A 27,847-nucleotide genomic window follows, 5' to 3' on the forward strand; every position below is an offset into this window, starting at 1 on the left:
GTTTTATTTAGCTTTTATGCAACTTTTGGCTAATTGCGAAGATGAGATTGAATGATATGATGCAATAACATTCACAAACAACACAAATAACCATGCCCAGACCGGAATTCGAACCCGGGACCCCTGGCGACATTACTGTTCGTTGACAATGGCCTATCAAGTGTCACTGGCGTCGCAGGTAAGACAAGGGCTACATAATAAGTTATATACGTTTCACCCCGCTCCTACTGACAACATTCATTAATATTGCGGGTTACATAATAAAGTGTTGCAATCCAAGACAATTTGTCACTGGGCGATTTCTGTTTATTTTCATGCATGGCAATAGAAGAAAACGGTGAGTATCTAGATGAAAAGTGAAGCAATTATTTTACTTCTTTGTGAGGTATTGAGGATTTCCCAGACCGTCGTATTTTAGGATCTAATTAGGATTCTTGTTTCCATTTCCCTATGCCTTAAAAATGAATGTTCCACTTGCTCATGAGCCGTAGCCGCAGCTCCATTTGCTTTTTAATTGTTTCCATCGTTCTTATCGTGCTGGTAGAAAAGGCAGCCTTTGACACGTCATCCACACTTCGGAAAGACAAAGACGTTTTTCACACTTCAATCACTCATTATTAACATCACCCTCTGAGCAGTTGTAGTTCATGGAAGCGCCGTTCGGCCCGCATGGCGCTGCGAGCAAACGCGAAAGATAAACAGAGCGCGTTATAGTTCATGGCGGGTATTTCTCCCAGCTTTTATTTGTCAATTAAATCGTCCGTCCGGTGGAAATGGGAAGCGAAATATCGCAACCGTAATTAGTTGGTCTGCGTCCGTAGGAGGGGCGGGGAGGGAATCAATAAATATGCAGCTCAAACGAAGCGAGTTTTCGGGATTATTGTACGCGTCCCGATGTTCCATTGTTGAGCGCTTTGGAGCCGCGACAAGAGATGGCGTTTGTTTTTAATGGATTGTTTCTCCGGCTTGTTTCTCGTGTTACTTGTGTGACACGTGAGGAATTCCTCTTCCTTTTTCTATTTTCATTTCTGTTCTGCTGATTTCGCTCGTTATTTAATTGATAGCTCTTTTTTTTACACATCATGATTTTTGTTTCGTACTCTCTTGTTCAGAAACGGAATAATTTTCATTAAAAAAAAACGTTCTTTTGTATCTGTTTTTTCATCCTTTTTTATTCCTATAGATTTTTATTGATTCTATTTTCACTTTATTTAACTTTTTTTAGCTTCCCAGTGTATCTTTTTCACTCTCTACCCCATCTTCTCTCCCTCACTTCCCCTTTCGTTTTCACCCCCTTTCCACTAGCGTTCGCAGGTTTTTTCCAGAGCGAGCTGGAATTGTAACGGTGGATATTACCATATAGCTGCGTTCTGCAGAGGGTTCGGTATACACAATTAAATATTTCGTAATTACAATTTTTAAACTTCGTTTTAGGAGTTTCTCGAAGTCAAAAAAGGTATGGTCTATTCGGGGGTAATTTGCCACTTTGATTCCCGAGTTCTTTACTGGTTTTATTTCAAAATTTTGATTTTCTCAAAGTTTCGGGAGAAGCTGTAGTCCCATCAACTCACTCAGGTGAGTACCCCTCTATAATCCTTAACTCGCTCTCACCTTTATCTTTTTCTCTGTTGCAGTGGCTCAGTCGTTATAGCGCCTGCCTATCATGCGGGAGCCCGGGTTTGTTTCCCCAGATGGGTGATTCTAAGGGCTGTTTACATTGATCGAGTGAGCGGGAGAGTTACTGAGACGAGTTCCTGGCCTGTCGACTTGACCCTTCTATGGCGAGTAGCTGTTTATAGTCGGCGCGCTAGCTACGTTAACGGCCGGCTGGTTTTGAAGTCCACGGAGCGTGCCCACCAGCTGCAACAATCACATTCAACGCACAGTGTTACCACACATCTACTCTCCACATCTACTCTACGCCACCTTGTCCCTCCGCGCACAAGAACCTTCCCACGGTCTCCACACTGAAGTTGCCTTTTATAGCCATTTCTTTCTTGCTCTGGTTCGGATTTAAGATTATTTGTTTTAATTGGGATTAAACATACCCTTCCGATTGACCGATGAAAGATAGCTATGAACCTGCATACTGGACCCCCATAGGTACGTGGTACACCATACATCAAGTAATTTAATTACTAGAATATAAAGTTCACTGGATATGATTGGATGACAGTTTATTTAACAAAACTTCAATTTAGTATTAGAACAATAATATTATATATACATAAACTGTCATTAGCGATTATGACCTCAAAGATAACATTAATATATAAATAAAGATAATTTGCAATAGTTATCCTTAACTAATAATTGACTTTCTCTCCTTTCGCTGACTATTTAATTGGTATCATTATTCATCCATGTTCACCTGATTACCTAAGAGAATATTTCTTTGTTAAATTTCCCCCTTTTCCTACTTGTCTGTAATGACGATCACTCGGTAAAGATCAACAAGCAAATTAATGTAATACTACGAACTACTCTACCAAATTAAATAAAATACTATTAAACTATTTCTCTACTAAAGAAATGAAATTAAACCATCACCACTACGTTCGTCTAAGTCCCCTGTTGACCTCTCCCGTCACGTCGAGTGCCATGTTGGATTGTGATGTTGATCGTGTGCCAGCTGGAAGAGGAGTGTGTCGGTTCAGGATTCTTACATCCAACCGGCAAACTGAATGACGTAACCTGCGATCAGTGCCATCTATTGGCTTTTACCTTCTTTCATTCAGAGAGAGAGAAACCAAAATCTTACACAGGCTATAACGGCAACAGCGTATCCGCAGTCAGGTGACTGAGACTCCACGTGGAGTAGACGAGCAGAATGACAGCTGCGCTCATTGGCTCAAGGACTCCTCGTGGAGTAGACGATCAGAATGACAGCTGCGCTCATTGGCTCAAGGACTCCTCGTGGAGTAGACGATCAGAATGACAGCTGCGCTCATTGGCTCAAGGACTCCTCGTGGAGTAGACGAGCAGAATGACAGCTGCGTTCATTGGCTCAAGGACTCCTCGTGGAGTAGACGAGCAGAATGACAGCTGCGCCCATTGGCTGAAGGTCGAGTGTGATTGGACGAAAACAACTCGCCCGCTGTTTATCCCCACCCACATTCGTGGCGGCGGCTTCCTTCAGTTCTTCGACGTTAACGAAGTAAATGCCTGGACTATACACACCTTTCACTAGACTCCAGCAAAGTGGGATGGTAGCTGCAGCTGTTTAGTGCTCTTTTGACAGAATGAACCATCGACGTCGTTGGCGATTTTTTTTAAAAAAAGTTCTGAAACTGACTACACACTTTTTTTCACGAGAAATGAATACAATGATGTCTGGAAAGAAAACCAATTTCCTTGATTTTTCTATTTTCGATCGTTCTTGGTTGTATAGAACGTAAATTACTTATTTTTAATTTTACTTCATCTACTAAATACATCAAGTCTTGTACCCTACACTTATAGCCTCATACGCCCGTAGTTTATTTTGTTTATTCCTATAATCGACACAATTCCATGGACATTGGGCACTCGCACAACACAGACTCTATACTGTCCTCACAAAGCGTTTACATTGACCTAGTGGCCTGTCGAGTTTACGCGCGAGTGAAAAAAATATTGGAGAGGAAGCAACTCCGTCGAGTCGCTGTCCTCCGTGGAGGGAAGGACTTCTACATTGATAATGATAAGTGTTCGTACAGACGTGTGAAGTAGAGATGGCGAAATTCATTTTCTTCTACGTTGAATATGATCGTAAAATAAGGAAGACTAAACTTTCTCAAATTCTACCCGAAAAATGGAAAAAATTGTTAAACGTCTCTCTCCGAAATCCGGGTAGTAAAATTTCCGAATCGAGATTTTAAGTTTTCCTGAATCCTGATGTTGTTGACCATCCCTGGTGTGAAAGTAAGATATGTTAGGGAAAAGGTTCTGTCTAAGTAAGTATGTCACCTCGAGAACACAAATCTTGATCAGTTTTGTCATTCGTAAGCATAGTAAACACAAAGTACTTCGTGTTTTGTAAAGCAAGAACATTATTTTCAGAAAACGATATTTGAACCGCAGGATCAAAAGAAACGGAAACTGAGAAATACTGTAAAGGAAATACAATGGATCGAGAACTGCTTCCCCCCCCCCCCCCAGCTCTCTCTAGCACTAACCGTGGGGAAATTGATGCTTTTGCTTACTTATGACGTCACTGAAAGCCTGCCGTGTTTGTAAACAAGTGGGCTGAAAAAGGCCTCTTATGACCAGACCTTCAAGAGCGGGGGAAAGGCGGTGGAAGGACCTTGGATTCGCAGACCTGCTGCGATGAGTTGGCACTCAACAGGAAACGTAGCAGGATGGCTGGGCACGGGGGGTAGAACTGGGCTCTCCTTTCGATTCCCTAAACTTAGCGAATCTCTTGCGTATTTCTAGCTGTTTCATGGCGTCGAGTGACTAATTTCGCTCAAATATGCGAGTATTCTGACTTATTTTTCACTTCTTCTCTAAAATATTTAAAAAGCAATTTTTTTTATTATTTTGCTTTGTCGTCGCCGCATCTCCCGATGACCGGACGCTTCGCCTCTGCTTATGGTATCGGCTCACCCTGCCTGTAATCAATGTGCAGGAGAGGGGCGGTAAAGGAAACTTGAGTGTAGAACTCTATCCTATTCCTTCATGCACAGTGCAATTCTACTTATTGTTACTGATTGAGGTCTGTCCACATGTTTCAGACATATTTTGGGAACAGACTTTTCGGTTCCGCAGTTTTGCCCGCGTGTGATAGTGTCTGGCAGTGTTGCCGGAACGGAATCTGTTGGCTTTGAAACACTGATCAGTCGAGAGGCGAGAGAAATGCCACTTGCATTAGACTTCTCAGAAGTTCCCTTTGAATATTTCATGTATTTGTTGCTTTCTGCAGGCTCTGTGAAAGGATAAAGTGTTTTCAAAATCTCACCTTCACTTAGGATGTTTTCCTGCTTCTTTTCGACTGCGCTGGTTCTCCGTCCGGGAAAGATGCGATTCCCTGTTCTCCTTTTATACCCCCTGTGGACCTATGTTGTTTTTCCACGTTTCGTCTGGTAAGTTGACGCAGGACTCTGGCCAGCCGAAACGTGATGGGAAAATCGCTTTGCCTTCCCGTCTGTGGGTGTCTGCTGCTGCGTGGTTTTCAACGCACGCAGCTGTAAAATGGAGGATGCTTTGTATAAACGTTTGTGTTTATATGTTTGTAAATGCTCGTGACAAGGTTGCCTCTTGCTCGGTTAAGTCAACGGCTAGTTTTCCTTCAAAGTGTTCCTTGCTTAAAAGGCAGCAAGAGGGCCTTCGCCCCTGTAGTTGGGGGCGCGCCACTTTTGTCGGAGGCATAACCGACTTGTTCGCACCTACAGTCCAGCAGAATTAACTTGAGACAAATGGCTGCCGGCGCCGCAGGAGCACCAACCTACATCGAACGATTGACTCGTACGCGAATCACGGGCAACCAGCTGACAACGGGAGATTTGAAAAATACTTACATTGTGTAACGGAAATATCACTGTATTAAGAGGACATGCTAAGAAAATTATAAGCATTATAAGTAATCTATCTTACACAATAAATGGATAAACAGTTTATTCTTTATCTTTAATCCATAATTTGAAAACACTGCCACTTCGCTTGCTTCACCAGTCACTGCACGTGAGTCCTTTCAACAGCTGGTAACATTTCGCGCGCCCGAGCATTAGTTTCTGTTGGCCCGTTACAGCGGGAATTCCCCCGCTCTAGCCAATTGGAGCGCAGTTGCATCACTCACAGAGCGGCCATTTCTCTCAAGTTAATTCTGCCGGACTGTAGAAGCTTGGCATCGGTGGACAAGAGAGCTACTTTCCTGTAAGTGGCAGTAAATTTTAGGTGACCGTAACCACTATGCATCTTATTGATTAGAAAATATGACATCTCATGAGATACAAATTTTCTTCATCATGTTCCAGAGATAGAAAATATATGAAAAAGGATCAAGATAGGTAAAAATTACCGAATTAAAGTAAATGAGCAAATATGTAAAATATGTAATATCCTGGCAAATATGTACAAATATGTAACATAAAACGTATGGAAAATGATGTCAGTTATATATTTCGTTGACATCTTCGTGTTCAAGGTATGTATCTAGAAAGGAACAGAATATGTAATTACATACAAATACTAGCTCCATTGATGATATACCCATATGTGGCATAAAAGAGGTTCAGAGAAGGTATTCTTAAAGTAAAAAAAATATAAAGCAAGTATTTTAATCGTTGCATTTATACATATAAGCTACAGTACTCGAAGCTAAAAACTACGCATTGAAACAGAAGGTATACGATATTCTGTAAGGTTAACCATAGGGTATACGGCGTATATTGCCGGATACCCTCAAGTACAGCCCTGGTGCATGGAATGGGCGATGGAAGTTTCTCGAAACTGTTTCACTAGAATTCGGCCATGGAACCATGGGCATATTTAAGGGAGGGGGCGGGTCAACGGGTCCAACTCCCCTTTATGGTTCAATATAATTACCAGATTACCTGTTCTATCCGCTTGTTCATAAAAATTTCTTCGCACTTATTTTATTCTCGTAAATTCGAGACGAATAGGACGGGGTACGGATGGGAAGAAAATTACGTAATTTCACACATTAGATGGCACTGCAAACCAAATGTCTGCAATTTCCTGATACTTTCGGAATTTCTGCGATAAGAAACTGCATTGTGACGGTCAAATCAGTTATATTCTTTTTCCTTCGAGTTTTCTTAAAGGAATTTGATTTTGGAAAACGCAGTGCAAGAAAACCACGGAAACACCGTAACATTCTCAAGTTGTTTGACACAAGATGAACAAAAAAGCATCAATCCTAAGTAGCGTGGTTTGTGGAATTGTATTCACTAATTAAACTATTTAGCTTACAATTTACTAGAAGAAGAGAAATATATTTCAGCAAGCTCTTCAGTTTGTTCACTGTGTAACCTGTGGGGAGTTGGAAACATCTTCACTTGTCCTAACCAAATTGTTTTCATGCAGTGCAAGATTCTGTTGGGCACCTCAAAAGGGGTACTGTGAACATGTCAGTATTCTATACGAGATATTAAAACAAATTACCCCCCTAATCATGGACGTCCGCATATTTTTTCTCCACGGAGGGACAAACAAGGTATTTTTCCATGGGGCATATTACCCCGATAATAGTGTTGCTCCCTCAAAAAACACCACTTGGATTTGAAATTATCGCATTTCCGCAGCCCCATTATAATAATTAATGTAAATTACTGTAACTGAAATCAAATTATACGTGTGAAATATATACTTTTAGATTGACATTCGTTTCCTAAGGGGGAAGTGTGGCCATCCTTGTGCCCCTTCCAGATGTCCATTTCCCTATATTATACTTTCACCGAGAAATTTAGTGCAGAGGAATCTTATTGCCGTTATTAAACCATATTATACATATTTTAAAGCTGATGAAAGTTCAAAGCAACTACGGTTTAACCCTCGGATGCATGTCACTTTTTTTTACAACTGTACATATGTGGGGTCAATTTGACCCCAATCTAATTATGCATTGAAATAAGTACGACAGAGCTAATATGGTTTATTAATCAATAATTTCTCTGAATATAACATACGAAACAATTATTCTTTTTTTATTATTATTTAACTCCCCCAAAAAATAACAATGTATTGACAATTCACTGTTCTACATATTAATGGTAGTTACACTTCGCTCGCAATTATCAGAACTTCAGTTGACCTGAGAAACAGTATTTTAGAGAGAACACAATACAACACTAAATATTCTTTTTTCTAGAACAAATAAATTTAATAAAAATAAAAAAAAGAAATAAAAAGAAGAATGTGCCGGGCTCTCATTGCAATTAAATACACCTCACTCGCATTCTGAGCACACCACAATCACACTGCTGTGGACCTTGCACACAGGTTTCCCACATCTTCTTCAACGTTCCGTCGTCTTCATGTCCTCTTGTCTTGTGCAGTCCTGGCATCTTACTCTTTTCTTTGAAGATCTATCCTCCAGTCTCTGTGCCTGCCTTACTACGCCGCAAAGTTTCATTGCCTCGGTTACTGGTTTCTTCAGGTTCAAGCTTTGTCACCTCCCCCGCATGTGAGGAAGAATCAACTCATTCGCCAACTCGATAAGGAACATACGGCGTCTGTGACTGACGCCTGAATGGTAATCAGAATGCTGTGACAAGTAGCATGAGAACGCCTACATTGATTACTTTATAGAAGAGGGCCATTGGCCATCGACGTGTCTGTCTTCTGCAGGTGTATGTTTGAACCAGTTTGTCCATGGCGTCCACTCCACTCTTTGTTTTGTTATAAAACTTTATGATTTCTGGCTTCTTCTTAGAATCATCATCATCAATGTGTATGTTATGATGCATGGTGCTGAGTAGAATGACATTCTTGTTTTTCTTCGGCACGTAGCTTACCAGGGTCTCATTTTCATGGAAGGCGAATTGTGATGTGCAAGGCTGCCTTGTCTTGATATTGGTAAGTGCAGGTGGGAATTCACGCTTGTTTTTGTTTACTGTTCCAACAATGGTTACATTTTGTAACAGGAGATCGTTAGCACAGTAATGACTTGTGAAGAATTGGTCAGTTGTGATATTTCTTCCAGAGTTCCGCAGTGTGTAGCACAGTTTCTTCACGACGTTGCTGACGAGGTTCTTTGATCTGGCTCTCCTGGCTGTCGTCCCAAGTAGATTAGACCGTCTTTGGCGTAAAAGGTATCAGCATCGCAGAACCAGAAGATTTTGATGCCGTATTTGGCCGGTTTACTTGGTATGTATTTCACGAACTTGCATCTCCCACGGAAAGGCACTAACTGTTCATCAATCGTAAGATAGGCGCCGGGTACCATGATTCTGCGACAGTTTTCGATAAAAAGTGTCCAGATATATCGAAATGCAGCCATATGATCAGTCTCCAGACGTGCATCGCGAGTACGTTTGTCATCAAATCGGAGCAGTCTTCTGATGTCTTCAAAACGATTTACTCCAAAGGTTGCTTTGTACTTCGGGTTGGAGAATTTGTTGAGAAAAAGCTCGCGAACAGGAACGTCTCCTGCAATAAGGAGGATGCCAATCTAAGCCTGAAGGTCTTCCAATGCTAGATCAGTCAACTTTTTACCAGATTTCACTGCGACTCTTGTTCCCTCTAAATTCGTGCACTGTACAATTTCCTCCAAAATGTTTGAGGAAATGAACAAGTCGAAGCTTTCTTTTGGTGCCGTCAAGACTAGAGACCACGGCAGACCTGCTGGTTCTCGTATGATGTTGTGTGCAGCAGTCTGATAAGAGCTTGACGGCTTGCTTCTCCACTAAATTCCATTCTTTGAGATCAGGCCTAAAGGTTCATTGTCATCTGTTGCATCATCCTCTTCACGGTCTTCACTGCTTATGTCTGTTTCAACATCACTGCTCTCTTTAGGAACATCTTCCGCTTCTGCAACACCATCCTCTTCGTCAAATCTGTACGTGTAACTGGCAACACCATCATCGTCTTCTTCTAGCAGCTCGTGAATTTTATTCAGAGTTAATCCTCTTGTGGTTATCACTGTCAGTGTCACTTTCAACGTAATACACAGACGATTTTAGAGTGGTACAAAACATCACTAAGAAAGTACCTGGTCACAAACACAATGCGACGACCTACCAGACGCACACAATAACTGGTGGCTTGTTTCTCCTCGATCCGCGCCAAATACATCTGCGCATGCGCACTTTGCAGTGAGTCATGGCAGGGTGGGTGGTTGACTTTGAGATGATTGCGTTTAGTTTGGGCATAATTGAACATAATATATAGGATCAATTTCCCTTTATGAATGTTTTCCTGCTGTTTTCAGGCTGGGATCAAAATGACCCCACACATGGAAAGGAGGGATATTGTTACAAAAACGTTAAAAATATAATTTAAAATAAATTGTAAGAAATTTATTTATACATGTTTCTATAGCTGAAGTAGCATGGTAAGATGTCACAGAAAATCAGAATTTTTTATTTAGATTTTATTATAATACCAGGAAATAAACAGACAGTGGGGTCATTTTGACCCCACACATACATCCGAGGGTTAAGGGAGTTCAGTGGACGGAAATCAATTCTGAAGAGGGGGGGGGCAAACATTTAAGTAAAAGAAAGCAAGGCTAGCCGAATATAAGAGTAGCAGGACAAAAAGACACTCAAGATGGTATTAGTTTTTAGGTCTTTCTTGCATTATTTCTTCCAGACGGCCAAGAGAACCTGCAGTGGGGCACAGAGGGGTAATTGCCCACTCAGTTTAAACTTTTACTTTTACAATCTAAATGAAAAAAATGTAAAGAGAATGCCATGGCGCGCAATGATTTTTTTCGTGCCCTATTAAATCAATATTGTTTTCAGTTTGCAAAAATTTGGATCAGAAATTTTTCTTCCTCGCTTCGCTCGCATTTTACTTCTTTTCTGTACTGCATTGTACACCCAACGGCGAAAGAAACAGTAGACGAATTGTCCTCCACCATTTTCATTCGCTCTGAATATGATGACAATGAATTTAAATAAAGGCGTCAATAAACAGAGAACAATGCCTGCTTCGAACCAACATAGTTTCATTCCTTAAAACAACACAGGATGTCCAATAAAAAGTAATGAAAATAGCGGTGGACAATTTCCCTACCATTATCTTTGCCGTTGACTGTACTAGAAAGAGAGAGAGAGAGAAATAATAACAACTAACAACTTCAGACTGTTGCTGCTAAACAGTTTTGTCTTAAATGCACGAACAATTGTTCGAAGGCCGGCCCCCGTGGCAGAGTGGTTAGTACATCGCGCTAGGATGTCAGGGATCCCGGGTTCGAATCCTGGCCTGGGTATGGATGTTTGAGAGTGTCCATTTGTCAATTTCATCATATCATCACTCACTCCCATCTTCGCAAATTAGCCAAAAGTGGCACAAAAAGCGAAGTTAAATAAAGCAAATGAATCGATCAATTGTTCGGAGGTAAAGGTGCGCGCACATTTCAGAGACAAATTATATCATTTTTGCTGTTGATTTGTTATGGGAAGAATGAATTGATTATGTAATGTATTTAAATTATATATATATATATATATATATATATATATATTTATATAAAATATTATACACACACCCTCAATGCAATAAAATTAAAAGAGTGAGATGAAATAAGATTTTTCTTTCCATACTGAACTTTCAAGGCTTTTGTCCCCCCTAATCAGAGGGTCTGCGCACGCCTATGTCAATGATATACTTCGAAGTAGATTTCTGTTTCGTCTTAAGAAGTGTAAAGAATATGATAATGGATATGTACATACACACAAGTTTGTCGGGTCCAGCACCCCCCGCTCCCCAATAAGATTCAGGTCAGCTGTGTCCCGGATTTTCATTTAAGAAATATAGCAACCCTAATCATACCAAAAGTTGAACCCCCCCTACGTGAACTATATATACGCCCATGCATGGAACTGTTGGTAGATTTTGTTCTTCTTTATTATCCTCTGTGGTATTCATAAGTATTATCAAGCAAATTGTCCATCACTGCTAATTCTATTTGTTTTACACAATGAAAGCTTCAAGAATTGAATCAAAGCTTCAAACAAGCCACGGGATCACAATACGTACTAAAGATCCATTCCTTAAAAACACTCGGATACGAGAGAAAAATTAATGAAAAAGTCGTGGACAATTTGTCGGACAATACTTGTCCTTTCCAGAAAATAATCAGTTTATGACTAATTGTAATGAACTTTTGCCCTTAGTTGCACGTAGATATTTCACAAGTCAAGCAATTTAGTTTGGTACTGCGCTTGTAAATGCACAGTGTAATCTCTTGGTTTAAATACATTTTTCATTTTTTTTCCTCGCAGGCTACGTCTCGGCCGAGAACTACAGACTTCAGCCACAATTCAAGCCAGCTGTGACGCAGGGTGGTCTCGACACCGGGAGGCGAAAGGTCTATTATGTAAGTAAACATCGTTACTTAATACTTGCATGACTGTAGCGGAATGCTCAGCGTAGCGCGCAAATATTATTTCTGCAGATTTATATTTGAGTAATGAGCAAACTATCTCAACCAATTAGCAGCAAATTTACAGGGTGGCTATAAAGTTCTGAACCACTGGCGGTTTTGTTTCCTGATTACAGGTGACGTATGACACTGATGAAATAAAACATTGGGAGAATGGGGTCCTATCTGAAAGGCCACCACGATTACCTGACCTGTGGGGCGATTTTAAATACTTCACACTTAAGACAAAATTAACTTCTTTAGTCGTAGAAATACCAAAAGAAAATACCAATACAATACTTACATTTTGATTTATTTGAAAATAACATTACTACGATGACCACCATTTCGTTGCACACACTCGGATCAGTCTTTAGATAGGAGTTTGAAGCACCTCTTCCCAGATCCCATCTTTAAGTTCATGGGGGTGAGTTGGAATACTTTTGCTGTCAAATACCCCCCCTATTAAAATAACCACACGAAGACATATCCGGTTATCTGGCGGGCCAAGGAATATCCCCGATCGCTTTTACTGAGAATTCGCGATGTTCTACGATTCCATTATAACAGAATGGTAAAGCAGATGACTGTAGTCACGTGATACCTCTGACGCAACAACTAGCTATATATATATATAATATAAAAAAAAATATTTATTGGTTGTGGACAAAATCCATGCACCAGTTAACAATTTATCAATTGGTATTATATACATGTATGCACTTAATATTTACTCACAATTATCCGTTTCATAATAAATATTTTCCAAATTCCATTACACTTTTACAGAATTATATTCGACTTATTAAGAAAATTTGTAAGAATATGGATTACCGAGGATGAAGGTGAAGTCAGTAAACAAGGCAGTGTCAGTGGCGCTTGATGTCCACTCCTGTACAATTCCTGTAAAAATGGTTCTCTGTAAGTTTCATAAAGTTTGCATTGAAATATAATGTGGTTTGGAGTTGCAGTATATTCATTGCACAAACAAACTGATGAAGTCACTAAATTCTTCTTATAAAGGTGAGCTGCGGCGATAGTGTGATTTAACCTGCAGCGCATTATAGTTGTGAGGGAACTCCGGGAGAGTTGAATCTGTTTAAACCAACATTCCTTTGGAATTCTTTCTTGTATAGAATAGTAGACCTTACCGCATTCAGTGCCAGTATTTGTCCACAAGCTTTGCCAGTCAGTAAATAGTATTTTTCTAGTGTGTGATTCCAAAACTACGGACGGAATCTTTATTGAAAGCGGCCGTTGGATTGTTTGATTCGGTGCATATTTTGCCAAAGTATCTGCTATATTGTTCCCTTCTATTAAAGAATGTCCAGGTGTCCAAATAAAGTTGATATCATATCCCAATCTCGTTAATTTGAGTGTGAGTATTCTTATGTTAACAATGTACCATTCCGTATGACATGACCATGATGCAAACTGTAAAGAATTTAGCACAGAGACTGAATCGGTTGCAATTAGAACTGAATTTAACTTCTTCTCTTGTACATAAAGCAATGCCTGTCGTATTGCAAAAGCTTCTGCAGTGTAAATGGACACATACGATGGCAAAGGAAAAATTTTGAACTCTGCAGAATTATCACAATAAAATGCTGCTCCTGTTTTTCCAGACGTTGATTTTGAAGCATCTGTATATATGTGATATTCACATTGTAATTTTGAATGTATGTAGTCTTGATATATATTATTTGAAATTGTAGGGATTTCTGAAACCTCTACTTGGGTAGGCAGGAAAATGAATCCTCATGGGAGATATCATATTGAAGTAGTCTGTCATGAAGCATGGTGCATTAGGTAAACGAATAATATTAGCTTGAAATTTATTAATGTCCTTATAAGCATAATATAGTATAGGTAATCTGGATTTATATTTTGCTGTACGTCTGTTGAGCATCAGAGAGTCTAACAATTGAAGTTTTGGTATGATCGGAGATGTCGTGTTGGCAATTTTCTTAAGTAAAAATTTGCTCGCAAGATATTTAATTCTAAGTTTGTATGGTGGATCTCCCACTTCTACGAAAGTTGCTTGTTTTGGAGTTCCTTTCCAAAGGCCATAAATCCTGGATAAACTGCTATATTGGATAGAAGATAGCGTGTTAAAAGCCCAACTTAGATTATCATTGTACATAAAGGAACCATACTCTAGTCTTGAGTTTAGCATCTGTTTATGGATCTGATGTAATAATTTAGGATCAGCACCCCACTTTTTCTTAACTGTCAACATTTTTATTATGTTAAACACTTGAGATCCCTTACATTGTGCCAGTTCTACTTGTGACTTCCATTTAAGTTTTTCATCTAATATAAGTCCCAAAAATTTATGACTTCTTTGTTGACTGATAGTTTTTCCGTTTATATTTATTGATATGCATGAATGAGATCTCTTCTTATTAAAAACTACCACCGAAGACTTATCTGGATTTACTTCAATTCCATTGATATCACACCATGATGATAATGCATCCAGAGATTTTTGAATTTTTTGAGCCCCTTCTTGAATATTTTTACTACTAGTGTATATAACAATATCATCTGCATATTGTAATAGACGAGTGTGTTGAAGAATTTTTGAGCCTAAATCTGCCGTGTACATATTAAATAGCATGGGACTCAGCACTGCGCCTTGTGGTAGACCTTTATGTGTATAACGTGCGGTGGATAACTGTCCTCCATATCGAATGTATAACTTACGTGCCAATAATAATCCAAGAATACTTTTTATAAAATTACGTGGAACGTTCATTTTCTCCAATTTTTGTAACAGTATATTTGGAAGGACAGAATCATAGGCGCTACTTAGATCGAGAAAAACTACGATACAAAATTCCCGCCGTATGAAAGATAGCCATATGTCTAAAATTAGTGTCGCTAATACATCTACTGTTCCAGTTCCTTTCCTAAATCCCATCTGATGTTTCGGTAATTTCTGATTATATTCGACCCACCATGTGAGTCTGTTGAGTATTAAATGTTCATATAATTTAGCAAGGCATGATGACATTGCAATAGGTCTATAGTTCGTATGTATTCCTGATTGTTTACCTGGTTTTAATATGGGTATTATCACCACTTCTTTCTACTGTGATGGAATTTCTCCACTATTCCATATTGAATTGTATGTATTTAGTAAAATTTCATATCCATTCAAAGGCCAGTGTTGAATACATTCGTATGTAATACCATCTAAACCCGGAGACGTTTTCTTTCGTTTATGAACAACATATTCTAATTCATCCATAGTGAATAGCGATTCTAACGTGGATGTTTCTGGATATTTCATAGAGTTTAACAATTGACAAAGATTAGTTTCAACCGTATCTGGTGTCAACTTGCGGTGAAATTCTTTTATCCAGGCTGAATTGATATCTCCTCCAAAATAATGACAATTATTATTATTGGACATACTTCTTATTATTTTCCAAGTCACTGAAATAGAAGAATCTTTAGTTAATGTAGAGCAAAATGACTTCCAAAAGTATGATTTTGATTTTTTTAGGAACCTCTGAGTTTTTGCTGCAATTTCTTTATATCTAATAAAATGATTGATGGTAGGATTCTCCTTATAATTTATGTATGCTTTTTGTCGTTCGTTTACCCATTTCTGGCAATCCGTTGTCCACCACGGAGTCACTTTTCTTCTAGATCCAAAATTAGATACTGTTGCATTTATTTGTTCTTGTCGAATGAGAGACACCAATGTGTCATACGATACTTCTTGTTTCAACAATTCATTCTTTATTGCATTGTTTACATTTCCGGAGAATTTCTGCCATTCAACCCTTCTTGATATATATTGACTATTGTTTTGCTCAGAGCGCATAGTAAACCACGTTATATTTTTATTATGTTGAAAGGTTATCATAATTGGCATGTGATTACTGTTGTAACACTTCTCTAATACACTCCAATGGATTTTTGAAGCTATATCATTTGAGGTAATAGTTATGTCTGGAGCACTCGGCTGTTCATTAGGTCTTGAGATTATTGTTGGTGTTCCGTCGTTGAGTAATACAGCTGAGAAATCTTGCAAGTAATTATACAAATCTTTACCTGATCGATCAGTTAGAGAACAGCCCCACATAGGGTGGTGTGCATTAATGTCCCCTGCCAGCACAAATGAAGTGTTTGGTGGAAGCTGCCCAACGATATTCTGCCACACTGTAACAGGAAGGTGCACTGTGGGAGGGCAGTAAATTGATACATAAGACGTATCAGCAATCCGAACACCTGTAATCTGAATTTGACTGTTTATATTTTGAAACAAAATAATGTCATACTGTATATTTCTTTTAACACCTATAGCTGAACCACCGTATCCATCTAAACGATCATCTCTTATCCAATTGTAACCTTTAAACTTCAATGTTGAGTCAGTTTTCAACCACGTTTCTTGTATAAGAAGGACATCTGCAGAAAAATAAGATAAAATATGTTGTAAATTATGTCTATTAGGAATTAAACTTCGTATATTCCATTGTAATATTTTCAAGACTTTGTCTAGCATGCTGGTTGTTGAAATAAGTATTGCAAAATACTTGTAGCAATGCAAGTCCAGTCCTGGTTAACGTTCAATGTCGAAGTCCCTGCTAGGCTACATAATTGTTCTATAAATAATGAAAAATTATTTAGGAATTTTGTAGAATTTTGTTCTTGTGCCCGATTTGGCTGGATAGCTTGAGCCGCCTCTGCAAGAACAAATAGTTTATTTTGTTGGCATGTTGTCGACAAATCCGGAGCATTGTCTTTTCGAGATCCTGACAAAGAATAATCAGGGTTTGTCATTCTCTTTTTATATTCATTTTGTCCAAATGGTTTCAATGTTTGAGAAGATTTCTGGCGTTTTCCTTGAGAAGACTCAGTCTCTTCCAAATATTTTCCAGCTTTCTTTGAACTGTACAATGGCCTTTTATTAGATACACTGTATTGATCTTGTATTATATTATTATGATATAAGGTGCTACTCGAATTGTTAGATATCGAAGCATATGTAAATGGCATTACTGTCTTTTCTATTTCCTGAACATGGCCAGTAGATATCTGTTCATATCCATACATATAGTTAATTTTTGGGACTTTCTTCATAGCTTCGTTAAACGTAACATTCTGAACTGTCATAATTTTGATTATTTCCTTTTGGCGTTGTTTTTCAGGACAGTTTTTGTCAATTGCAGTGTGCTCCTGATTACAATGGAAACACTTGATCTTATTTGTGCAAGAGGACGATTCGTGATTCTCACCACAGCGTTTGCATTTTAATTTACTTTTGCAATTAGCCCTGAAGTGCCCATAATAAAAACAATTAGTGCACTGTTTAATCAAGGGAATGTACCTATCAATATCAAACTTTTTGTAAAACAGTGTGACATATTGTGGTAAGGATTGCGAGTCGAATGTTACAATTACCGTTCGAGTTGGAACAGCAACGCGAGTAACCTCCTCGTACTTATACTTCACAATGCGTTTTACCTTTATTACTTTGGCTGTTGATGAATTTATATTTTGCAAAATTTCATCTTCACTTATTGACTGATGTACATCTTTCATAATTCCCATTCTTCGTACTCGGTGTGATGGAACAAAACCTTCCCAATTATTCTGTAACAGTAATGGATTCGAAAGGAAATCATTTGCATAATTAGATGTCGTAAATGTAAGTCTAGCTAGATTTTTCCCAAGGCTATCTATCTCTTTCAAACCTCTAATATTTTCTTTGCTGACTATTTGGCCTAATTTTAAAATGTGAAGTTGACCAATGTTTCCTTTGCCATTTCCACCTGAGGCATCCTGATGTTTAGATTTCACAAATATTTCATACGGACCTAAATGATTACTTCTGTACTTCAATACCTGTTGCTCATAAACTTTTTTGGAACTTGATTTAGTAATTTGTTGGGTGTAATCTATATTATTACACTGAGAATTCAACTTATTAACTTCTTCTACAGAAGTTATGATTTCCACGTTGCTGGAAAGTTCCATGGCACTAATGTCCGTGTCCATGTTGGATTCAGCTGGTTTTGTACCAGCAAATTTGGCTTTACGGCCTTTAGATTTTTTCATGAATTAATGTTCACATTGTCGCACATATATTTAAAACGACACTAATATTCAAACAATAAACTATAAAGTCTCAAATTCTAACTTAGAACACAAAATTATCTTTGCAACAAATCACTTGCACAATCACATCTGTAACCACAGACTCCTTCCCTTCCGAAATCTGTCTTCTTTTTTTTCCAACAACTAGCTACATTCAGTGTTGCAGAATTTTTCAATTTATTGCCGCGCCTTGGATAATATTCTCTAGGCAGTTTTAGCCCATAATCATTTATCTAATTAGCATCAGATTTTCAAATTTCTCAACTGATAAATAGCATCTAATGTCAAAGATTAATTTAGTATTATTCTCGTCTCAGCTTCTTGAATTCTTCCTGCAGAGGTGTAACCTTGGATATACTTGAAGCCCATCATATTAAGTAACAGCTAATTTGGAAACTTGTCCTGCTGCCCTTTATGATACTTAAATTGTCTCCTTCGCATTTCAAGAGCTGGACCGTTCCGCCAATTTTACGTGACCTTCTCCCTTTCTGATTCGACCCCTTTGGCCACCTTTGTGCCTCGGCGTTTAGGTCGCCCCCTATGACGTCACAGAGCCTTTGCGTCAGCCGCTATTAGGCTGATTATCCCTGAGGTCGGATGCGAACCTTTCTCGCGAGGCGATGCGATTCTGCGAGACGTGCCGCACGAGGTAAACGGACTGAAAATTCTTCTTTTTCCACTGGCACGACGTGCGACCAATCAGCTTCGCGGTGTTAACCTCCGGTACAGGGAAGCACCAGTGGTTCCCGTAACGGTGTTTTTTTTTTATATACGAGTTTGCGAAATGGGGAGGCAGATGTAAACGATTTAAAGTCGTCTAGGTTCGTTCGAAAAGTTTGAGAGTGCGAATCTCAAATTTCTTCAAATATTCATCTCCATGCTGCAAAAAATCTGTCATAAAATAACTCGATCTACGTACGAATGTCGTCACTCAAATCAGCAGCTCATGCAACCAAATAGCGAGTAAAATTTTCCCTATAAATTATACTACCTGCAGTGTAGTGAATTAAGTACGGGACACAAATGTTTGCGCCGGAACAGGATTTTTTTTAAAAATAGCTTCAGGAAAATTATCTTATCATATTTTAACTCCTAATTGGCTCCGTACATTTATTCAGCATCATCCCGATTTTAAAGATTCGCTTTATAAAACAGATATAGGATTATTTTATTCTTTGACCAAAGTATATTTGATTAATTATGAACCCAGTAGTAGATCATTTCATTTACTTCTTGAAACACCTTTAGTACAGATGAATGACATCGCTCCTATTTTTAGAGCAGTTAATTTAGGCATTTTGCGTAACAATTCATGGTCTCGCATTAGAATCCCAGAGTTAACTTACAGTATGCAACATAAGGGAAGTCCACGATTAGTACAAATTGTTGAGAGCGCATGCGAGCTTAAAAACTTTTTTTATCTCTGCTCGCATAGTGAAGTTACCATCGATAGAGATGTACAGTGTTTGGAAGATTTACTTTTACACAATAGATCAGTTTCTTGTAATTTTGAAGTGAAATCTATTACTGACAATAAATTATTTCAGTTTATCAGAACACGTAATGGTATTTTAATATCAGGTTCAGGTCAATTCATTGTCATTCAGAATTTGAATAATAATTTGAACACCCACAGATCAATTCAGATTAACGAGGAGCAATCTATATTTTTTAACTATCAGGATTTTTCGCAGATTATTGTGGATCAATAAATTTTACATACAAGAATTTTGGCTTTTGAACAGGTAAAAGTGAAGGAAATTGAATTATTACTTAATATTCCCAAGAATTTATCGGATTTTACTATTCCTCAATGGACTCCGCTTGAACTTGCCTTAAAGCAATTTAATCAATCTGTTAGTAAGGGCATTTCATTTCAGGAATTAGTTTTAAACCCTTTGCCCATGTCTATATTAGTATTTATTATTTGGAATTTATTACTAACATCAGCATTAGGATTTTATTTTTATAAACACCATCAACTTGCAAGACAGGTTCAATCAGAGCAGCACAGTAATAATTAATAAACTTAAGGCAACACACCAATCATGGACATTAATATTTTAATTACGGTTGTATATTTTATTTAAATTTTCCTTATTTATTTTCAAAGAGTTATGGCAATTATTTAATCAATTTATTTTAATTTTATTTTATTTTGATGAGGCAATTTAATTTAATTTTAAGAAAAGGCAATGGTAATTAGTTTGGTTTTATGTGCATAAACGTGAATTATATTTACCCATCCTTTGCAATTTCCTTTCTTTATTACAATTTTCCCTTTTAACCTAACCTGTCTATACGGAACGACGTGGACAAGCAATGCCTACATCAATCTTGGGCATTTTTGTATGAAGGACTTCCACAGAAGTTACCATGCAGAAATACTCATCACCATATTACAAGGAAGCATGCAGACATTTTTTCTACAAGACGACTACATTTTTCCCGGAAAGCCTATATTCAACCAGGAACTTTCCAGTGTAGTGTCACAGACTATCAACGACACCTAGTGAAGGAACCAGATAGTTTCCCTCCACACTGTTTTACAGTTGGGACAAATTTTTCCCATCTCCCAAGTTTTACGGGTAAATTACCACACCTTTTACATTACCCAAAGTAAGTTAAGACGAAAAGCATATGAAGAAGAAGAGAAGTAGAAAGAACATATATTCTACAAGCAGCAGTTTCGGTTACAGCAATAAGTACAGAATTGTTGATCCAATTGTGCTACAGTGTTTTCCCACACATACACATGCAAGTTTATATCATAATGTATTCATGTGAATATTTACCATGCATTATGGAAAACAAGACTTTTCCATAGCCCTTCTACAAATCTTCAGTTTTGTACCATGCATGCTAGCCAGTTTTACATGCATTATAGTTTACATTACAAGGAGACGACAAGCACCAGTTGTGTCAAATTATCCAACGATAGCAATTAGTGTGTTAATTTTTTTTAAGAGAAAAATTTCATTATGGATAACCAAACGAACATGCAACAAATAGACAAGCATAACTACAGCACTTTTGAACATTTCAGGAAGCATGCTTTAGTGCCAATGTTTTATGCATATGTTTATCCCAAGCAGTAATTTTTTGTTCACTTACATGGAACATCGAAAGCGATACATTTGTTCGCAGAACATTTTCGGATATATATCAACAGAGTAGACAGTTGGTGGATACGTGCAAGATTTTGTGTGCAGTTACACACGAGTAGGTACAAGGCTATATAAAATACAAACAGTTTTGTGTAATTAATTGTGTGCATCAAGTATTTTAATCAAACATCGGAATATGCAAGATAGCCAGTGAAAGTTCATAGATTTGAAGTAGTCATGAGTGAAGTGGCTACACATTTAGCAAAATATAGTATATGTTGGTGTACCCAGGCTTTTTACAGGCAAAACAGTGCGATGTGAAACAGTGTATATTGTGATAAGGTTACAGCGAACACCTGTGTTCTACATGTTTATTTACGATTGAACTTACGTCTGTACTTACTTGTGAACCTTTTACGGTTTTGTAGCTTATTTGAAGGGTCCATTTTGGGCTCCAATTTTAAGAAACAGTGGGAGCTATGTTTTGTTTCGTAACATAACACTACGGCCATTTGCCTCGCTTGGCGACACAGAGTAGAAATCGCTTGGCGAGGCATTTCGGTACGGGAAATGTTGAAAATTTCCCGATATTGTGAAAATCTCGAATTCTACAGGTCATTTTTCCTTAAGTGATAGCTTTTTGCATTTCTGTAATGAAAACTAACAATTTCCGATAAGTGTCAGACACTTACAATGTAGAAAACATCGAGAATTAACCACTTCTAAAAATGACCATTTGGAATTTTCCCGACTCTTCGGGATCCCGAATAGTCGGGAAATAATTTCCCGAAGTCGAGATCGGGACGGAAAATTTGTTCCCGATCCCGACTTTTATAGGGATCCCGTGCACCCTTAGTAAGTATTACCAATCAAATTGTCCAGCGCCATGTTTATTCTGTAGTAGCAGCTTCAAGAATTGAATCAAAACGTTAAACAAGCTGCTGACAACCTCTGCATCAGCATACATCAAAATTTAGTTCTTAAAATCATATAGGATGAAAGAAACATAGTAATGAAAATGTTGGTGAACAATTTGCCAAGCAGTACTTATGCATCCTACTGTACAGTGCCGTACCTCAACTCACGACTTCCAAAGAAAATCCTTAAACTAATCTCTTTGTTTCTGCAAATTCAGAGATTGTAATTGGCCCATGAAATTTTATAAAGTGGCCAGTCTGTGCTTCTACTCTGATGTTCAGTTGTTCATTCATTCAGCATGGACCATTAGCGCCGTATGTTGATCTAGTGGTCATTTCCAATGCCTGTGACACTGCCTTTTTAATTGTAAAGAATTCGGACAAAGAAATCAGGATTGCTCAATTGACTGGCTAAAGCGTTTACATACTCCGAATGCCAGAGCGCGCTTCGTTCGCCCCATTTACCTTTGCTGCCTGTTTGCACTGATAGATGGCTCTGAGCACTTGAAGCTAATTGGCCGAGGAATGAAGCGGCGCTGCTGGTGGTGGGGAGTACTGGATGCATCTGCCAGCTGGGGTTTTGACGCTGGGTTAATTTCAATACGGCTTGATATAATCAGCTGCTTTCTCTGCGTGCAGGTGAAATATCGATTCCGGAGCCCCCCGGAAGATTTTGCGGAAATAGAAGCTGCGGCCGAGATGCTTCCTTAGAGCGCGCCATTACCTAATTCACTCGCAGACGCAACCAGAGCCATCTGTGAGAGACGGTGAAAATACTTTTTGAAATTCCAAGCGCTTCGACAGTGATGTGACTTTTTACATGCAACTGTAGCACGTGCCGCTTTTCGATGGGTGACGTCACAAGAACGATAGGAGAAAGTACTAAGGTCGTGTCCGAGTTCAACTTTGAAGCCACTGGCGTACGCAGAGGGGGGCTGATTGAGCAACGAAATTTTGAGAAAAATAAAACTTTCAAGTGAAATCTGTAAAGAACGCTGAAGAACCAACAACAGTAATGGTAAATCCAAACTCTCAATTATCATTTTTGTTTTTCAACAACTTTTAAAACTAAGGATAGAAATTGTAATTATAAAATATTTTAGTTTATCCCGCTCCTATCTAGAAAGCAGCTATGTGATATCCTGGACTGTAAGTAGATATCTTTTCGTAATATACTCCCGACTACGGCGCCAAATGCGAAAAATGACATCACCTCTTCGATGGCGTAGTGGTAACGTCATTGTCTTGTAATCAAAGGGTCCCGGGTTCTATCCTCGCTTTAGGCACATTTCACAGTGATTCGTACCCCACTTTAAACTGTAGGTCCAGTCTCGATTAGCATATCTAAGCCTAAATTTGATTTAAAGCAAACATTTTGGCATTGACTCTTCTCAAAACGAACTTCGTCGACAATTGATATAAAGAACGGAAGTTGTTTGTTCTCGAGCAACGAACGAGCGAGCTTCTGCAGATACAAGAGTAAAATTTTGACACGCACGTACTGGCCCTTCAACTGCTCGATTTCCACTATTGCTTGTAAAGTCTCTTCCAAGAAGCCCATACCCCGGTTTCTCTTTGGCCCATTCGTGCAGTGGGATGCATAAGTAATACCTTGCAAATTGTCCACCACTAATTTCACTGGCTTTTCTCTTGCATTGTGCATGACTTTAGGGAATAGAATTCAACTGGTGCTGGTTGGTGTTTTCTTTGTTCTTGGACTTTGTATTGCGTTAAACAAAGTGAATGAACGTCGTGATGGAAATTTTGCTTCCAACTTTACATGGCTTAAGATTGATTGATTGGTTTAGTTTATTTTACTTCGCGTTTTGTGCCTCTTGGCTAATTTGCGAAGATGGGGATGAGTGATTCAATTGATGAATGGACATTCACAAACAACCAAGCCCGAGCGGGATTCGAACCCGGGACCCTTGGCGTCGCAGCGCGATGTGCTAACCACTCGGCCACAGGGTCCGGCACATGGTTTAAGAGCTCACCGATAGTGTAGAAGTTCTCGAGTCTCTGGTGGCTGTTGCTGTTTGCTATTGGCTCACACGATCGGCTAATCATATCTGTCGTGTACAGTCGCATTGCTATGAATAAATTTCTTAAATATTTATAAACACGAATGCACCTCATTCCTGTTAACTTTTTTTTTATCGAGCGGCGAACAAAAAATTCCTCGCCAAACTCTCAGATTATCTTCAAACGTCCAAACGGTCGCTCTGATTGGTTGTTAACCACAGCATCTAGCAGAGAAGCAAGTTGCAATTAGAACACGGCGTAGTCGTCAAAACCAGTCTAGCAGCTAGCCCGGCAGCCAGCATTTCCTCTAAGCCAAGCGTCAAGTAAACCTTGCAGTAGGTTTTCGCATATGTAGATCCAAACGTTCGCGCAAGAATATAGTTCCACTGAGACGGGTTCCATTCCGACACAACTGCATACTTGCAAGAAAACAGTTATTTAATTTGTAATATACAGACAAAATAATACATCCATTAGCAGGTATGGACTTAATTGGTTGCAATCACTGTGCAGACGAATTTAGAACCGCAGATTCGCCAACTGGAATATGTATTGCATTGGAGAGACACTGAAACTTTAGAGCGAGTCGAGCGAGACTGAATGCGATGCAGAGCGCGTGGAATCGGTGATACCAGTGTTGCACATCCCACTATTTTAACCCTATGTTTATTGTAGAGCGGCGAGAATGGCTGAATCTCCTGTTCAGCGCGCGGTTTTACCCGAATGTTTTTTGGGCTTCATCTGAAGGGAAATGCTCTTCAAAGTCAAGCAAGTTGTTTTAAATGTATAATCCTCCTTGCGGCAACAAGATCAAAGTAAAACAGGGCGTGAGGTGATTTGCCGTCAATGTGCGCACGAATTGTATCACGGGTGTTGAATGATTTGCAGTTTGAGTTTAGCAAGAGGAAACTATTGTTTGACGACAAAAGAATCTCCGCGGTATTAAAAGATATCGCAGTGAGAAGAAACATGTTTATTATTTGGACGAGACGTCCTTCAACTCGGTGGGTCGGGGAAAGGGGAATAAAACATGGAAGGATACAACCATGCAAAACCACCGCCAGGGCTGAAGAAACCGACGATGAGGGGAAGGGGGAGGCTTATTGTTTCACCCACTGGCGGAAATGAAAGCTTTGTTGAAGGCGCATATTTACTGTTCCGCGCAAAGAAAGGGAAGGGTGATTATCAGGAAGAAATGGACAGACAAAGATTTGAATCCTGGTTTAGTGAAGTGATTCATAAATTGAAACCAGAGTAATAGCGACAGACAATGCACCTGATTGTATATATCACCTATAACAAATCATGCTTTTTTGGTGGTATAACTTGAATTGCGTGTGTCTTACAGTAACGGATGTATTGCGAACGAAGCAACCACGTTTCTCATAAATGTATTTCTTTCTAAACCAAAAACAATAATTTGTCATTAAATTCAAGAGGGCCTATCGTTGTTTACTTTTATCTCCGTTTATTTTTCGTTTTGCGTGCTCGAAATATACACACATGCTCTCATGTTTTAGAAGTTATTTCGTTCTTATATTAAGTAATGACACATTTATTAAATAATATATGCGCAGGAAGTACATTTAAAATTTTATGTTTCAGGAGACAAAGAGAAGCAAAAATACATTCCACTTGACATGCATGCGGGTTTTGATGTGGTGTGCGGTTGGCAACACTGTGGATTTTCACAGTGTCTGCGATGTAAGCAGCTCGGCGGTTGAGGAAAGACTGGCACGGAAGATTCTGAGCTCAGTTCTCGCGCGGATTGATACATAAAACCTGCTGCAAACTTAGCCTGACGCGCGGCTTAGTCAAGTAGCCAGGCATTGTTACTGGAAATCCAGTTCCGCGTGATTAGGCCGTTATATATAGTTTCTTTTCCTCAGAGGAGAAGAAATCACTACCTTTTGTAATGCATACTGTCAAACTGTACCTAGTACAGATTTTGACATATTCTAATGTGCCCTGCAAAATCCGTGGCGAGTGACATCACGAAAATTATACTCTGTCCTTTATAAATGTACTGAAGGAATACCAAAGAAATTCTAAAATGTTAGGGGGGAGACAAATACGTCAGCATTTTGGTGACAAAGTTACCCCAGAAAATGGGGTAAATTCGTCATCTCTGCTTACGTTCTTAGCAGGTCAAAATTACCCCCATGAAGAGGTGATATCGTCACGCAAAATGGTATGAATTGCAAAATATATCCTCTTGTCAAAGTAGTGACGTTTGTGTATCTTTTATACTTATTTTATTTTAATTTTTTATTGGTTTTTATAAACATTGAAATCCTACAACGTGTTTGAAAGCAAAACAAGTTCAGCACATGTATCATAAGGAAACAAAGAGCAAGGTGTTTCGGTACAAAACTTAGACAATACAATCAGTCATCATCTTCACATCCCTCACACGTGTAATATTTGTCTTGGGATCTCTTGTTACACACACCACAAATCCATTTCATACATGAAACGCACCGAAGCCAATCAGCTCCCCTGTACGTGCTGTATTCACACTTGCATATCACGCAAAGCTCTTCAGTGAACGATTCCCCCGTGCGACTATGTGTGATACCGGTATTTCCAATTTGCCATGGCTCAATACTGCCGCCAGGAACAATTGCTTTGCCTCTCCTCCTCATCTGTGTCGTAGTAGTATTTGCATGGAGGTTCTGCAACACCTCTGCAAGGCAGAGGCGTATTCTGGGCGCATGCGTCAATTGTGGGAAAAGAATTATTACTTTCTTTCACATCCAAGAAATGTAATATAAGCTTTGTTGAGCGCTCTCGTGTAAAATAAATACTTCTCCTATGTGATGAAATTAGAATGTAGAAATGCTCATTAATGTCGTCGCAGAGCAAGCTGTCCGATGTACCGCATGAGCGAAGGAAGATTTTAACTTGGGCATGCGCTGCTCCCGTGCTTCTTCCCCTTCACAATGCGTGAATATCGCGTTGGCTGCATGCTGTGAGGTGACAGCTACAGAGAAGAAGAGTATGCTTGTTGTTTCGTTGAAGAAAGAGGTGGCAGCGATTGAATTTTTTCCCTTGGAGGTACAGAGCAATGCACATTTAGTTTAAAGTTTGGTTTATTTTTATTTCTGGACCTCTTTCAAAGTTCCACATGGCTTAGTGCAGTATTTTCCCGAAATATTTTTAAAAAATGACTGAAAATGAAACCGAGGGTGTGATACAGGATTATTATTATTATTTGACTTTGTAAAGCTAAAGAATGAGTTGATTGCTCTCTATTCTTCCACCGAGTTTGAAAATAAACCTGTACATGAACTACTACCATATATGAACACGAACAATATTCATAACTTTATGAGTGAAACTTGCAAGTTAGCTACACTCATTTTGTCAATACCAGCTTCAACTGCATCAGTTTAACGATCTTTTTCAGCATTAAGAAGAATTAATAATTATATTAGAGCAACCCAATCGCAAGAAAGATTAAGTGCGCTTGGTATATTATCCATTGAGAAAGAGCTGCTTCTGAAAATTAAAGCATTGCCCTCATTTTACGAAGATGTTATAAGGGAATTTACCACTCAAAACAGAAGAGCAGAATTTATTTATATTATTTTAATTAAGTCTGCTCCTTTGTATCTGATTGTACTCTACTATAATGTATGTTTATTAAAATAATT

The 27,847-nt window shown here is 38.8% G+C and overlaps 1 protein-coding gene across 1 annotated transcript in view; it reads left to right on the forward strand.

The window, feature by feature from the left end:
- LOC145977972 (uncharacterized) overlaps positions 1–27,847 on the forward strand; it is a 286,923-nt gene that overhangs the window by 149,622 nt on the left and 109,454 nt on the right. The window contains exon 3 of the mRNA XM_083110320.1: positions 11,892–11,986. Coding sequence (XP_082966446.1) covers positions 11,892–11,986 — 95 coding nt within the window. The remainder of the gene's footprint in view (positions 1–11,891; positions 11,987–27,847) is intronic.

This window comes from Lepisma saccharinum, chromosome 24 (genome assembly GCF_977018435.1).
Source record: "Lepisma saccharinum chromosome 24, izLepSacc3.1, whole genome shotgun sequence".
Classification (NCBI taxonomy): domain Eukaryota; kingdom Metazoa; phylum Arthropoda; class Insecta; order Zygentoma; family Lepismatidae; genus Lepisma; species Lepisma saccharinum.